The sequence below is a fragment of the Gadus morhua genome, chromosome 19 (assembly GCF_902167405.1).
Source record: "Gadus morhua chromosome 19, gadMor3.0, whole genome shotgun sequence".
Lineage (NCBI taxonomy): Eukaryota > Metazoa > Chordata > Actinopteri > Gadiformes > Gadidae > Gadus > Gadus morhua.
Window position 1 is genome coordinate 10,923,667 of NC_044066.1, and position 14,865 is coordinate 10,938,531.

Below are 14,865 nucleotides of genomic sequence, written 5' to 3' on the forward strand. Positions count from 1 at the left end.
TCACTTGTATAAGGAATCCAAGAACTCACATATATAAACTTTATTTAACCCAGAATATAACAAAACAACGACTGCAAGGAACTAAAACAATCAAAAGGCCCCTAGTCTCCAACGGAGTGGAATCACTCTAGAGAGGAATAGATGTTTTTAAAAAAATGGAAGTGACCTCAGCCGGCTAAAACCGTACAACCAGAGATCGTCACATGGCAGCCGACCTGAAACCACGCGAGAATGTCTTAAAACAGCGGGGGACGCATAAAAGTAAAGAACAACATGTCTAGCAAAAAGAAAACACCAAAACCTTTTTGGTGATTTTGGGTTGGACGTCGAGTATGACTGGGTGTGGGAGAAGGGGGAGGGGGGGGGGGTCTCAGCCCTCCCACGGGGGGCTACGGCGGCCGTCCACGTCCGTCTCCACGTGGTACAGCATGTCTGCCAGCGTGTGCTCGATCACGGCCCCCCAGCCCATGTCACTCATCTGGGAGAAAGGCAGAGGGAGAATGAAGAGACAAGACGGCAGGTTATAAACAGAGATTAGAAACCGAGATTCAGGGAAAGGGCTTCTGAAGTCGTATGCTTAATGCTTTGCCCTACACGTGGTGGAACCGGTATTTGTATTTTAGATCTACCCACCGGTTGGTATTTGAGGTCTTTAGGAGGGTGTTTGAAGTTTGGCCCGAAATTGACAGACACCTGGAACAGAACAACAAAAGTTAAACCTCCAAGAGGATTTAGGTGACACACAGTTCGAGCACAATCATTGTACTTGCCTAACCAAGGGTTAGGATTGCCAAGTACCAACGACTTTTATTCCCTGTGCAAGCATCTTCAAGCATACATACCAGGGGCAGGGTAGTCTAGTATCTAGGGTGTTTGTGACGAAATGCACAGGGTTTAGACCAGTTAACCCCCTTCACTACCCCGCCACTAACTCCATAAGGACACCAACGCAGAGCACCCACCTGGCAGCTCTTGTAGAGTGAGATGGCGGGGAAATAGAGGCCTTCAAACAGGTTTTCGTATGCCACTCCTTGGCTCACCCCGTTCTTGTAGAACACCATCTGATGGAGATAGGGAAACATAACCCGAGTTCAACAGAGTGCACTGAGGTCCGGTCAGACGGTACAACATCACAGAGAAGAGGGTGTGAAGAGGAGTACGGCTCAAGATGACTCATGGTGGGAGGGGGGGGGGATGATGGAGGGTCAGGGAGGGGATGGTAGGGGTGGCGATGATGGGGGCTAAGGGTGGGGATGATACTGGGTAAGGGCCAGGGATCTGTCTTGCGCCTGCCATCAGCCTGGGATATGGTTCTAAAGTGCGGTTGGTGAGACTAGGGTGGAGGAGAAGAGCAGGTAGGGATTAAGGTGGGTGTAGATTGGTGAGACTAGGGTGGAGGAGAAGAGCAGGTAGGGATTAAGGCGGGTGTGGATTGGTGAGACTAGGGTGGAGGAGAAGAGCAGGTAGGGATTAAGGCGGGTGTGGATTGGTGAGACTAGGGTGGAGGAGAAGAGCAGGTAGGGATTAAGGCGGGTGTAGATTGGTGAGACTAGGGTGGAGGAGAAGAGCAGGTAGGGATTAAGGCGGGTGTGGATTGGTGAGACTAGGGTGGAGGAGAAGAGCAGGTAGGGATTAAGGCGGGTGTAGATTGGTGCTGACCCGGCTGGGGGTGATGGACTTGAGACTCTTCTCGGCCTTATCCACGTAGTCCTTCTCCTCGAAGTACAGGTAGCTCTTGAACTTGATCAGAGCCTGGAGGGGGGGGGGGGGGGGGGGGGCAGAGATCACCCAGGTAAACACACTTGACACAGACAATGAACAGCTTGGTATTTATACCACACACACACCCACACCCACACACACACCTTGGTGTTTCAACTATGCAGAAACACACAGTTATCTGCTATGTGTTCACCTAGTTGCACTATTAATAGTTTGATATTTTAACGAGATGCACTATTAATAGTTTGGAATTTTAACGAGATGCACTATTAATAGTTTGGAATTTCAACCAGATGCACTATTAATAGTTTGGTATTTTAACGAGATGCACTATTAATAGTTTGGTATTTCAACCAGATGCACTATTAATAGTTTTGTATTTTAACGAGATGCACTATTAATAGTTTGGTATTTCAACCAGATGCACTATTAATAGTTGGAATTTCAATCAGATGCACTATTAATAGTTTGGTATTCCAACCAGATGCACTATTAATAGTTTGGTATTTTAACGAGATGCACTATTAATAGTTTGGTATTTTAACGAGATGCACTATTAATAGTTTGGTATTTTAACGAGATGCACTATTAATAGTTTGGTATTCCAACCAGATGCACTATTAATAGTTTAGTTTTTCAACAGGATGCATTGTCAAAAGCTTGGTATTTGAACTATTAAACTCTTTTAGACTTTCAGCATTGGAACCAGATGCACCCTTACTAGTTTGATTTTGTAACTATACATTCAATGGATAGTATTGTAACTGACCGATTGGTACCATCCTATTAATAGGTTGATGGTTCTGAACACCTTCTTATAGTAGCGGTACCATTACCAGCTTGGTTCTGGTACTATTGGTACTGTAGTGTTGTGGTACTATTCAAAGCTCCACCCAACAGTGGAAAACCTACTCATAGGTCCTTGCAGTACCATTGTGAGTATTAGCATCCTGATTCAAGTGCTAGATCGGTCCGTCCCCATGGGTACCAGGCAAACATTACCTAAAAAGGATAAAGCCACCATCCTCGAGAAAGGAGACCCAACATCAGCATTAGCAATAGCACTAGCAACAGCTTTTGTGCGGCCTAAACCTCAACCATGTTCATTCTCGACGCGTAACTAAAGAACAGAGCCACATCCACCCAAAACTCAAAGCGGAGGCTGATCTCGAACGGGGCTCGTCTCCGCGCAGGTTCCCCTGGGGGGGGGGGGTACCTTGTCCTTGTAGGTGTCGGGCAGGGCCTTGGCGGTCTGGGTGCCGTCGGGCAGCTCGATGAAGAAGCCCAGCGTGTCCCCCTGGGCGTAGCCCGAGGAGTAGTGCTTGCCCATGGACTGGTGGAAGCGGGTGCCCTTCTTGCTGCGCCAGGAGTAGCTGAACTTATCGTAGCCCAGCGGGGCCTGCAGGTTACCTGTGGCCGTCAGCGGTGAAGGTGGAGGAGAGAGGTGAGGGTTAGTGGTGGGTGGGGGGGGGAACGACACAACAACACTGCAGGTGGGTCTTGTACATGTGTGCGTGGGAGTCTGACCACTTCTGTGTGCACCTATCTGGAAGTGTATCCGACTGTGGTTGTCTCCGTCTGTTTGACATAACTGTCTGTCTGTTTGACATAACTGTCTGTCTGTCTGTCTGTCTGTCTGTCTGTCTGTCTGTCTGTCTGTCTGTCTGTCTGTCTGTCTGTCTGTCGGCAGGTGTGACATGACTTTGTCCGTCTGTGAAACATGACTGAGCCCGTCTGTGTGACATGACTGTCTTTGCCGCTGTGTGCGCGTGTGTCATTACCGTGTTGTCAGCCAGTGTGTGTGTGTGTGTGTGTGTGTGTTGGGGTACTGACCGAGCGGCTGCGACCAGCCCAGCCTGGCGGCCGTGTCGGGGGGCATCTCGTCCACCGACACCTCAAAGTACCAGGAGCCTTTCCGCACGCCGTGGGACGCCCGCACCATGGAGTAACCCTTCTCCCCGGTCACCGTCAGCCGGTCATCAGAGATCTTCAACTGCGGAGCTGGAGGAATCAATCAAATCAAAGACACACAACAAACACAGATCCCGTTAGATACGTTCTGGCTGGAGATTACAGCGTTTACGGTTTGTGTTCAGTATTTTAATCTTATGTTTGTCAAAAAAAAAAAAAAAGAAAGATAGCCACTATCATCAAGTATTGTGACTCAGCAGCAGCATAATCACTACTGGGAGCACCATGCCACTATACTAGGGCTGGGTATTGCCAGGTACCTCACCTGAATCGAGAACCAATAAATTGCAGTGCATTGATGAATCGATATTTTTACCCAGCCCTACGCCGTACCTCTGTCTTAATGAGACCAAACCTTAGTAGAGGGAGGCATAACTGCTGTAGGTCCACCGGCTTCCTACCTGCCGTAACCATTTACATTCAGGGCATTTTATCCAAAGCGACTTAACAACAAGTACATTTGTCATATTGTGAAACCATATATCGCTGTCGGTACAATAAGGATGTTCAATGCCAAGTGCAAAGCACCAACAATCGCTAGCTGAACCCATTCCCCATGTTCAACCTAGATAGCTATGATAAGATGCTACATAACTAAGTACTATAACTAAATACGACATGCAGCAATCAGACCCACCCTTAGCAGCACCATGACTGCTACCAGTCCACCGTCTCATACCTCTGTCGTGCAGCGCCAGCAGCACCCTCTCGTACAGACAGGCCCGGTACAGGTCTCCGGGGATGGGCTTCCCCGCCCAGCAGTCCAGCTCCAGCTTCTCTGGGTCGGGGGCGTGGGGGTCCGGCTCGGCCAGGATGTAGCGGTAGCCGTCCTTGTTGAAGGGGTGCTCCAGCGGGTAGCCATGCGGAGGCAGGCGCTGGGCCGAGAACAGGGGGTCGCTGTGGGGGAAAGGGGGCGACGACAGGAGGGTTAAAGGCTGTTGTCTTAGGGGGGGGGGGGGGGGGGGGGGGTGCTAACCATGTAGGTAATACGCCCAGCTCCCTTTTTTGAATTTACACAACAACCTCCTTTCATCTGCTTAATTTAATTTTTGCTTAATAGAATCCCTTACACGTTGATATGAGATTGCCTTATGCAGTGATGGTAACCACTGCATAAGTGTTTCCTTGTTTCCTAGCAGCCTCATGAAGAGGTTGGTAGCAGAGGGTGTGTCCTCGTCTCCTACAGAGGGAGCACCCTCGTCTCCTACAGAGGGAGCACCCTCGTCTCCTACAGAGGGAGCACCCTCGTTTCCTACAGAGGGAGCACCCTCGTCTCCTACAGAGGGTGTATTCACGTCTCCTACAGAGGGTGTACCCTCGTCTCCTACAGAGGGAGTACCCTCTTCTCCTACAGAGGGTGTATCCTTGCTTCCTACCTGCGTGTTCTCTTGGCGGCCCCTGCAGTCGCCCCCTCCTGCTGCTGCTGCTGCTTACGCTTGGCCCCTCTGCCTTTCCCGGGGCCAGGGGCCAAGGCACCTGAGGGCCACAAGAACAACAACAACAACAGCTTTTAACACAACCGAACGCATTGGTAAAACACATCTGATAGAAACGCATTCAGACTGACAGAGCGACGAGGAAACAGACGGGTGCGACAGAGAGACTCCCATGAGACAGTGGTGGGCACCGCACTGTACCGGCGGTGTTACTCTCTGCGCGTAGCGCCAGAGACCACGCCGTGACAGGCGAAACTCTCGCACCTCAGTTCTGTGGTGACTTTGTACTCTATGGCCTCATCTCGTAGCCCCGGACCCCACTCACTCTTTCATGCGTCAAGAGATATTAGGAATTATTTTGCTGCACAGCAAGCACAGGAGGAAGACAGGAGGAACAGCGGGGAGTGGCGTGGCTGCCCGTCAAGCAAAGGATCAACGTGGAAGGACAGGAAGACAGTTCATATATAGCCTCTGTGTCCAAACTAAAGAGGCTGTATATGAACAAACAGAAACAGTTTATATACGGTGTCTTTCTAACTTGGAAAGTCTGAAAGACGTACACAAACTAACAAACTAGACAAACTGACTGAAAGAAACTAAACCAACCAAACCAACATGATCTGATGGATGATACTTGTCTGAAGGATGTGATGCCCAACCTAGCTGAAACAAACCGTTTAACAACTGACTTAAACTGTTAACAAACTGAAACAAACTAAATGCACAAACTAACTTGACATTGTGCACAAGCCAACATGGAACATCAACATTGACAACCTGAATGAGGTAGTACACACACTAACAAGAACTTACTTAATAACTATGTACACTGAAGTAGATGGATTGTGCTCTATCCATGTTCTGAGATTATTTCACAATATCCCCTTTCAGAATTGAATAGCTTTAAAGGACAGCAATGATAGAATTGGTAGACCTGGGCCACCTTTGACCCAGAGACCGGTGTTGATCCAATAACAAAGAGGATTTCTGTAGACGCCGGTCAAACTCCGAGTACAGTACCAGTTCCAAACCAGTCCGATTCAACAAGCAGAGGCCCAGACCATCAGGTCATAGATCCTTTTATACATCGAGACACCCATTACCCTACATTAGAGCACTTCACAGAAGAACCTTAACATAATAATAATTGTGCAACTACTGCTTAAAAGGGCTGGACAGGGGACTGAGCAAGACGGTTGGAGACAGGGGGGCAGAGGGGAAGGAGGTGGCCAAAGGGCACCAGACGAGGCGTACCGCCATCGTAGCGCGCGTCATATGAGACAGGGGGACTAAGGGAGGTCTCAAAGCCTGCGAGCAGCAAGCAGAAGACGGGGGGACCGGGAGCCACAACAAGTAAACAGGGACATCATGGACCAATCAAAGTAAAGGGGGCGGGGGGAAGCAGGGCATAAGCACCAGACATATGCAGAGAGCAAACAAGGGGAGGTTACATTGGGTTTGGATTGAGTTGCCCGTAAGATCCCCAACACCGGTTTTTAACGTTGATAGTGATCGTTCTGGAGTTGCGAATGTTTTGAACCTCAGGGCCAACTTCCATCCAGAGGGGGATAAAAAAAAAATGACAAGACCACAAAAAAAAAAAAAAAGCGCCAAAATACCACATATTCACCTGAGAAAGCAGATCCACCTGGAAAACACAGAACTTCCATGATCAATCATCAAGTTCCAACTCTATAGACCTTTTGTAGATCTTTGGCCAGTATCAATGATCTACAAAACACTTTCTCGTCACTCGTCGTGTCAATATCAAAACGGGTTGGTTGTTTTGATCGCACAGCCGGTCCCAGCCGGATCTCGCCAGGGCCTACCGTTGAGTCCAGCCGCGGTAGGGGCAGCGGTGGTTTGCTTCTGTGTGTCGTAGGACGGCCCGATGGTTCCCAGGTCCTGTGTTCATAAAGACATCAATATGTATCAGAACAATACACGTATGTTGACAGTCTGTCAAGCTGCTTCAAGGGCAGGAGGGGATCGTGTGAACGTGTCTCCTAATGCCGCGGTCTCAACAATTACTCAATATACAGGTACAGGATAAGAAGGATATTCAGTTATAAACCATGACAGTTAAAGCTGCACATAAGAGCCAAGGTACCTGGTCCAAGAGCCCGAACTTGGGGTACTCCTCCTCTGGGTCTTTGCTGCCGGGGTCCGGGTGCTCCTTCACTAGGAACACGTCCCGCTCTTTACTCTGGAAAATACACAAGATTCAAATCCTATCAAAATATAGTTACGATTCTTTTTGTTATTATTATATATTGCTGCAGACATGACTGTTTTAAATGAGATGCACTGCTTGAAGGCTGATGATCAATATGGAAAACCAAATCACTCAATGGCTGAGATGGAGATAATAATAATAATAATAATAATAATAATAATAGTAATAATAATAATAATAATTATATGTAATGCATTACCATGGTCTTCACAATGTTGTTTGGCCAGGTCAGCTTGCCGGGTCTCTGACGTGTGGTCATACACTCCCAGTTCTTATCGATGAACGGTATTATGTCCTAGCAAAACAAAGAGGTGAAATTTATCTTTATGAATTAAAAGTAAACAGCCCCTCTAATGCACATCAAGGAAAGGGGTGAATGCTTGTTAAAGTAGATTAATCAAAGTTAATACATCTAGGCTATCACCTTAAATAAATGATATTTAGTTTGGTACCATATCAAGCTTTGTCAAATATATTTAGTCAAGAATATTATGGGATGGGACTCTGCCTACCTTGTCTTTGGAGAACATGGTCTTTGGATGCTCCTCCTGGGTCCTGGATCTCCAGGTTAGGTTGGCCAGCGCCGTCAGGCACATCTCCTTGAGGTCTACCACCCCAAACGACGTATTCAATCATATATCTCAGAAACAAGTGCTAACTGTCCACGACATTTGGTTACTAACTTAGTTCCATTGAGTAGACTGTCATCTAAAAGTGACTTTGAGTGGATTCAGAATCAGGGTTTGGCCCTTTAGCGCAAAAAAGCCTACCAGTAACACCGGGATTCAAACCCAACACCTTTTGGCTGAGAGTCATACAGCCTAACCCCTACACTATCCTGTCTCAATTGTTTTCTAGAGAAAATAAAATATAAATAACAACCAGAAAGCCCTCATGTCAGAATTGCATATGGACACATGGATCCCATGACTAGACCTCAACACCTACTGGCTTGTTTCCTGAGGAAGTAGGTGTTGCCGCTGTGGTGACACACGTTACAGTGGAACACGTAGTTGGTCATGAAGGGCAGGCAGGTCCTGGGGAGCAAAGTCAAGTACAAGGTTAAAGCAATATTTGTCTTTACAGTACATGTCGGTTAACCAATTACCAATGACGATTGGTTAACAGACAGTGTAATTTAGTGGACGCAACTTACAGTGGACGCAAATACCTATCACTAAGGAGCAGGTAGGATGTTAGGGCATCTTGCTCTCAGGCTGCAGACATTGGTGATTAAACACGAGAATCTTTCTGGCGTCTGAGAGTCTAACAACGTAACCACTACACCATCCAATTCATCTCAAGTCGTTTAGCAGGCTTACAGTGAATTTGTTTTTAGATACAGGTGCTCAGCATGCAGGTAGGGGTTAGCAGCACCATATTGCTCAAGGAATGGCTACAAGTATAATGTTGACATTGGGTTCTGAACCTTTCAGCAGGGAATCCAACAGCACACCCGCTATTCTGCCCCTGAGAGGACGAGTGTATTGATGATTAAAGTCTACGTACGCTGTGTCAATGGCGAAGGTGTCGGCGGTGAACCACTTCATACACAGCGCACACTGAAGCTCCACCTCGCCCAGCTGTCGGCCGCTCTCCTCGTCCCCCGAAGCCGTCTGGGTGTCGGCCGCCTCCGAGCCTTCCCCTCCGGTGTCCTTGAGGTCAACATTACATCAGCATTGATAATACAACGAATACGTATCACAGGAATTCACAGAAAGTGAGTCTGACAGAGTAATAACAAGGCTGATAATAATATTAATAATAATAACAACTGCAACAGATATTTTGTAAAAGAATAATTACGTCTCAAAAAAATATAAATCATAACATTTTGAACATACATTTTAACATTACGAGAGATAGTAAGCAATACGTTGATAATAGTCTTGACATTACCATGCCCTCTTTGCCGTTAGATGATTCTGTATCCATGCTTACTGGCACTTCACTAAATGAAGCATCGCTGCAGAAATACAATGTGGTGGATTAGGATAAACAGGCCTACATCATAACGCAATGATACAGCAGATACGTTCAAAATCAATGATGCATATGCGTATTAAGGCACTGTAAGAAGGTGGTAGGTCTTTATAATAAAATGCGTTTGCATAAGTAATATCAAGAGATCATAAATAGATCATAAATTATAATAACGTTAGCTGTCGACAATAAGCTTCATTCGCGTTAATTTCTAGAGGGAAAAAAACCGAGACAACTTAATGGGTGCAGTTTGGACCAAAACGGGCTAGAATATGACATCGGGTTACACGGTTACTGTCGGCCTATCTAGCGCTGAGAACATATACAATATAAATAATGTAAGCTGTTAACCTAATGACATGCATCGTGAGTCAAAGCGTTCCCAACTTGTCTGTTGATGCTGAGAAAGCGTCTTCATAGTGATGGTTGTGTGAGCTGTTATGTGATGTACTAAGTATACTATTAAAGATTAATGCAAAAAACATTTGCATTGAAGCTTTCTGGCAAAGCCACGCTATGGTTAATGACATTGCTTTATTTAGTAAAGTTGCTATATGTATTATATGTATCTTCATACAAAGGAAGCTGTGTGAATGTGAGTTGTCTGAGTGCCTCCATGACTGCATTTACGATTTGCGGTTCCTATTGAAACCATAAGACACTGCGTGGTGTTTAATCAGCAGCGCAGTGTAATATCTAGATGTACAATACTAAGAAAGTAGTGTATTTCTCATCCTAGAGAGACCTACCCCTCGGCAGTCTCTAGTTCAGCGGCTGCAGCATTAACCGCCTCTCCTTCCGACGCCATGTTTGAAAGCAATACCATTACTTCTAGTATCGCGAGAGGAACGGAGTGTTGGACAACACCTTCCGGGTTGTGTTGACAAACGGAGAACTGACTGCTGACCTCGAGCTGAAGCGTCGTACTTTTTTTTAAATCCTTTTAGTTTGTTACTTAGGATATTTTGCAATGAAACATATTTTGTTATGGACAAAAATGAGGACAGCTCTTGATTTATCGGCATTGTATAATGTCAGGCTAAATTATCTGAATGTAACAAATGTTAAACATCTGCATAATCCTGTGAATGTGATTACCTATTGGGGTTTAATGGTTATGGAATTTTAAATATTGTTTAAATTATGATGCATTTCAATATTCTCACAGTTCGTGACTTTTGTTCCTTGCGATATTCATTGGTGCACAAGAGGGCACTAGATTGTCTACATATATGTTAAATCTCTCTATATATATCTATGTATAGAGATTTAATAAAAATGTATCAAAGATTCATTGAACAAAGTTAACCTCTAAGAAACGATTACAAGCATATGTAGTCCACACATGATCTAAATCCACCATATATAAGGTATTTTAAACTCTTCAAATGTAAAGTTATGTAATGTCTGAAATCGTTCCAAAATTCAACTATTATACTTTTATTCGATCTTCGTCATACCAAGGTTCCAAAATCCTCACCGTATTCAGCTCGTAGTCAAATCAACGACCGAAAGACAGAAGGTAACAATGGAAAACCAACATATGAGCTACAGGAGGAGAGCATGTATGCCTAACCGCCGGGGCACCCCCTAGGGCTTCCTAGAAAGGCCTTTATTTGATACCACCGTTCAGACTATGGCATCGCCCATGGGAGGCTTCCCCACAGGGAGGGTGAGCTGTAAAGGAACGAGCTCTTTGTTCAGGCCTTTGGATGATGGTCTACGGTGGACTTTATGGTTCCTCTCTTTGGCAATCGTCTACCGTTACTGTGTAAGCGTTTGTTCTTGTGGTGATTAACATACCTTTACGGATGTGTATTGCTGCTCGCTGGCTGTTTGCTCGAGAGAAATCGTCAATGCATTCAAAATACGGTTGAATCCATGTTTGTTGTTAGAAAAAGACTAACCCTAACCCTAACATAGAAAGTCCACTCCACACGTGCCCACTCCGTCAGGCACACACACACACACACACACACACACACACACACACACACACACACACACACACACACACACACACACACACACACACACACACACACACACACAAACACACACACACACACACACCTACTGTGACTGGGTTAGGCTTTAGTATGGCTTTGAAAGACCCTGCCCCAGATACATTTCTGATCTGCTCATTACTGATTCCCCTTCTCGATCACTCAGGTCCTCGAATCTATGTATTTTATTCATTCCTCGCTCCAATTGCAGAAACATGGGTGTTTTTGATGTGTGAGCCTCGACATACTAGAACCATGTTCCCCAAGCTCCATGCTGAACCTTTGGTCTGTTTTAAGTAGCTTATAAAAACACATCTCTACAGACAACCCCTTCAATATCTTTCTATCTTATCATTTGGATTTGTTCAAGTTTTTTTTCCAGGTCTGTCTCTCACCTTTTGTTTGTATGTGTGTGTGTGTGTGTGTGTGTGTGTGTGTGTGTGTGTGTGTGTGTGTGTGTGTGTGTGTGTGTGTGTGTGTGTGTGTGTGTGTGTGTGTGTGTGTGTGTGTGTTGTAAACAGTGCCATTTAAGTAACGCCTTACACAACTATTAGCTTACTGTAGTAAATATCGTATTCAAACATACATACTTATAAAAAAGGTATGTAGTCCCCTATAGACATTATCAAAAATATGCTCCATCACCTGGTGTATTCTGTCCTGCCAAATAGACACCATACTTTGTAAACTTCCCTCCCGTACTAGTCGATGATCTAACTTTATTTCCACGTGTGCTGGTGAACAAAGAGCTGGGTCAGCGAGGGTCAGGCCTACAGGGGGACATCTGCTAATTGTCCCAGTGGGCCGGCTTCACTTGCCATTTCAATACCAGTCGCTCCCTAGGTAGTCTGTGACAGCTGCCTGCCCACACCTCCCTCCGCCACCATGGCTCTGTTCATGGACACCCCTGCACCATCACCGACACCACCACCGACACAACCATCACCATCACCACCACCACCACCACCACCACCCACCACATCCAAATGCCTGCCATGAGAAATTTGTTTGGTCCAAGATACAACGATAAGATGCAACAATGTCGATGATGCATGGTCAAGACTTATTCAGTCTTTTTATTTTTAACATGTAGTTTAAATAAAAACCTAGGCCTATAGAGGAGAGTTTAACTTAGTTCAGAGGAGTTTTAAAGGAAATCATGACTTTCGATTCAGAGCCATTTCTTTGTCGTTGTGTGTTTATTCTTTATTTGCATTCGATCTAACGTCTAATCCTGGACCATGACATTAAGGGATACATTCTATAGGTCGAATTATTAACCCAGATGGCATAATTGGAAGCAATGAAATTACATTTTTGTAGCACAAAATACAAACAATATTTTCTCCTTTGCAGAGAGAATTGTTTTAAGATGAAAAAGAATGCGCGCGTTTTTTTTAATCCACTCGTTTAATATAGGTTAGGCGGCTTGATAATAGGACGTGTAAACATCCTCTTAAGAACAGTAGTCTGTCCTAAACATCTAAGACGGGGTTCCAATTAAACGTAAGTGCTTTGTATGGCCATTGCATTACAGGACAAACGGCGCTATCCACGCGGGACGGGGGGCGCGTTGGACTTTAGAGGAGTAGATCAATTAGCATCACAACTCGTGTTCACGTGCCCCACTACCGTAAAATCTCAGGTTTACAAATAATGACAAGGGAAATGACAATGAAGAACACGACCTTTAAAGAAAAGGGAACACTTTAACCAGATGCCCGGCAATAAATGACAAGTTAAGTGTGTCCCCGGCTGAGCGCGCGCATTATCATGTTGAAGCGTCCTCGCGGGGGGTTCCACGGGCACGGTAGCGCGTGTTAACATTCGAAAAAAGGCATGCGCCTTTGTCTCTTTTGTAATTCGCGTAACATTCCGAATGAATCGTAAATTGAATGCGTTAGCGGCGCGTGCGAGACGTGGAGCGTATAAAAGCAGCCAGCCGGAGATGCGCATGCAGTTAGTTCTTGTGGTGAAGGGGCCAAGGCGCTAAAATGCAGCAAGACCAGTTGACGCGCAGCAAAATCACATTTTCTGTCATCGATATTTTGGACCCGACGAAATTCACAAGGAAACTAGATATGAGGATCGTTTCACAAAGCGAAGTTGGAAGTAATACAGGTAACGTAGGCTTATTTTTGCACAGAGGGATGCATTTTATGCCTCTATTGGCCTGGACCTATGCCAAGGATGCCCAATACACACTTAAAAATACGTTAATGACTATTTATTGATCTATGCCAGAAAAGTCAATGTTGTTTGATTTAGTTTCCATTTTGTCAATGTCTAAAACTTTAAATTCCTAACATTTTTAGAAACTCCGGATCGTGACCCATCGGGTGAGACGTCGTGTCCCGACTCTGATGAAAGCTCCAGCACTGAGCACTGTCCCGGGAGTCCCCCTTCGAGGGGTCCCCATCCACCTCCAAGCCCCAAGGGCAGAAGTAGGCGGATCCGCACCGCGTTCACCATGGACCAACTCCGAATACTGGAGTACAGTTTCCAAAGCTCCCACTACCTGTCCGTGCTCGACCGTCACGCCATCGCCTCGGCCCTGCACCTCTCCGAGACCCAGGTGAAGATCTGGTTCCAGAACCGACGCACCAAGTGGAAGAAGGAGCGCGAGGGGAAACCACCTTCGGAGGAGGAGCACCTCCGTCTCGCGGTGGAGGAGCACCTGCTTCAGCAGCATTACGGGACCCCCTCCCCGTTCGGCCCCACGGTGTACGCACCCTGCAGGCCCACACAGTTGCAATGCCAACCGGGTTCGCAAAACCCCTTCTTTCCCCCCGTGTATTGGACGTCATATCACACTTACGCTTGACTGAAATTACCTTCTTTCTGTATTTTTAATGTATAAGGCGATTCTGATTGACTTATATACTATTTAATAATATGCCATTGCTGCGGGTTGCAACTGTATACTTAAGTCGTTTAAATGTTTTAAAGAAATGTTTAATATTCTTGATGTTAAACCCGTACATAAATTATTTTTATATAAATATTTTCTCTGTCAAGAAACTGCAGTATTTTGTTAAATTAAAGCATAAATTAAGACCTAATGTTTATGTTTGTCTATTTTCTCTTTCATTTGAATATCTTTCCATGGTCTTTTTACAATAGTCCTAGCCTACATGTAGCCTAATGCTGAAAAAAACAGATCGAATAACTCATAAATCATCAATTTTCACATTTAGTCATCTCATTCCCGTCAGCGAGCGTCGTGTCGGCGAACCACATGAGGAACAGACGCACAGCAGGGTGCATGTTATGCAGCTGGACCAGATAACATGTGTTCACATGATCCTGTCTTTCTTCTCCTTCTATCGAATGTCCCTTTGTCTCTCCGTCTCGCACTTTCTCGTTCGGCTTCTGAACTGCCTGTTTCCATCATATGGACTTAAATAAGTTCAAATTGAAATCTGAAGAGACTGAAGAGCGGCTAATAGTGGCCTACCTTTTATATTTACAAAGTATATAAAAAAGATAGAAATATCAAACATTTGTTTAA

General features: G+C 45.5%; 2 protein-coding genes across 3 annotated transcripts; one reads left to right on the forward strand and one right to left on the reverse strand.

The window, feature by feature from the left end:
• Positions 1-25: 25 nt before the first annotated feature.
• On the reverse strand, positions 26-10,211 carry ash2l (ash2 like, histone lysine methyltransferase complex subunit). Of its 2 annotated transcripts, XM_030341268.1 has the most exons (17): positions 10,098-10,211; positions 9,265-9,331; positions 8,875-9,020; positions 8,314-8,402; positions 7,878-7,972; positions 7,565-7,660; positions 7,240-7,335; positions 6,959-7,034; positions 6,760-6,777; positions 5,070-5,169; positions 4,373-4,590; positions 3,556-3,723; positions 2,939-3,132; positions 1,660-1,752; positions 963-1,061; positions 634-693; positions 26-478 (listed from the first exon to the last, which is right to left on the reverse strand). In XM_030341268.1, exons 1-17 carry the CDS (start codon positions 10,172-10,174, stop codon positions 371-373), a joined length of 1,800 nt encoding a protein of 599 aa, XP_030197128.1. In that variant the 5' UTR covers positions 10,175-10,211; the 3' UTR covers positions 26-370. The 2 variants fall into 2 exon arrangements, with proteins under 2 accessions (XP_030197128.1, XP_030197129.1); XM_030341269.1 differs by lacking the exon at positions 6,760-6,777 and having other exon boundaries at positions 10,098-10,210.
• Positions 10,212-13,127: 2,916 nt separating this feature from the next.
• pnx (posterior neuron-specific homeobox) lies at positions 13,128-14,373 on the forward strand. The gene is made up of 2 exons (XM_030342515.1): positions 13,128-13,164; positions 13,670-14,373. Exons 1-2 carry the CDS (start codon positions 13,128-13,130, stop codon positions 14,176-14,178), a joined length of 546 nt encoding a protein of 181 aa, XP_030198375.1. The 3' UTR covers positions 14,179-14,373.
• The last annotated feature ends 492 nt before the right edge of the window (positions 14,374-14,865 follow it).

Bases quoted from the DNA above. Each gene is read 5' to 3' on its own strand.
- pnx (XM_030342515.1), top strand. From the start codon at position 13,128: ATGTTGAAGCGTCCTCGCGGGGGGTTCCACGGGCACG. The intron at 13,165-13,669 runs GTAGCGCGTGTT...TAACATTTTTAG, and splicing joins CGGGGGGTTCCACGGGCACG to AAACTCCGGATCGTGACCCA.
- ash2l (XM_030341268.1), bottom strand. From the start codon at position 10,174: ATGGTATTGCTTTCAAACATGGCGTCGGAAGGAGAGGCGGTTAATGCT. The intron at 7,661-7,877 runs GTAGGCAGAGTC...TTGTTTTGCTAG, and splicing joins CCATGTTCTCCAAAGACAAG to GACATAATACCGTTCATCGA. The intron at 3,133-3,555 runs GTCAGTACCCCA...TGACGGCCACAG, and splicing joins GGGCTGGTCGCAGCCGCTCG to GTAACCTGCAGGCCCCGCTG.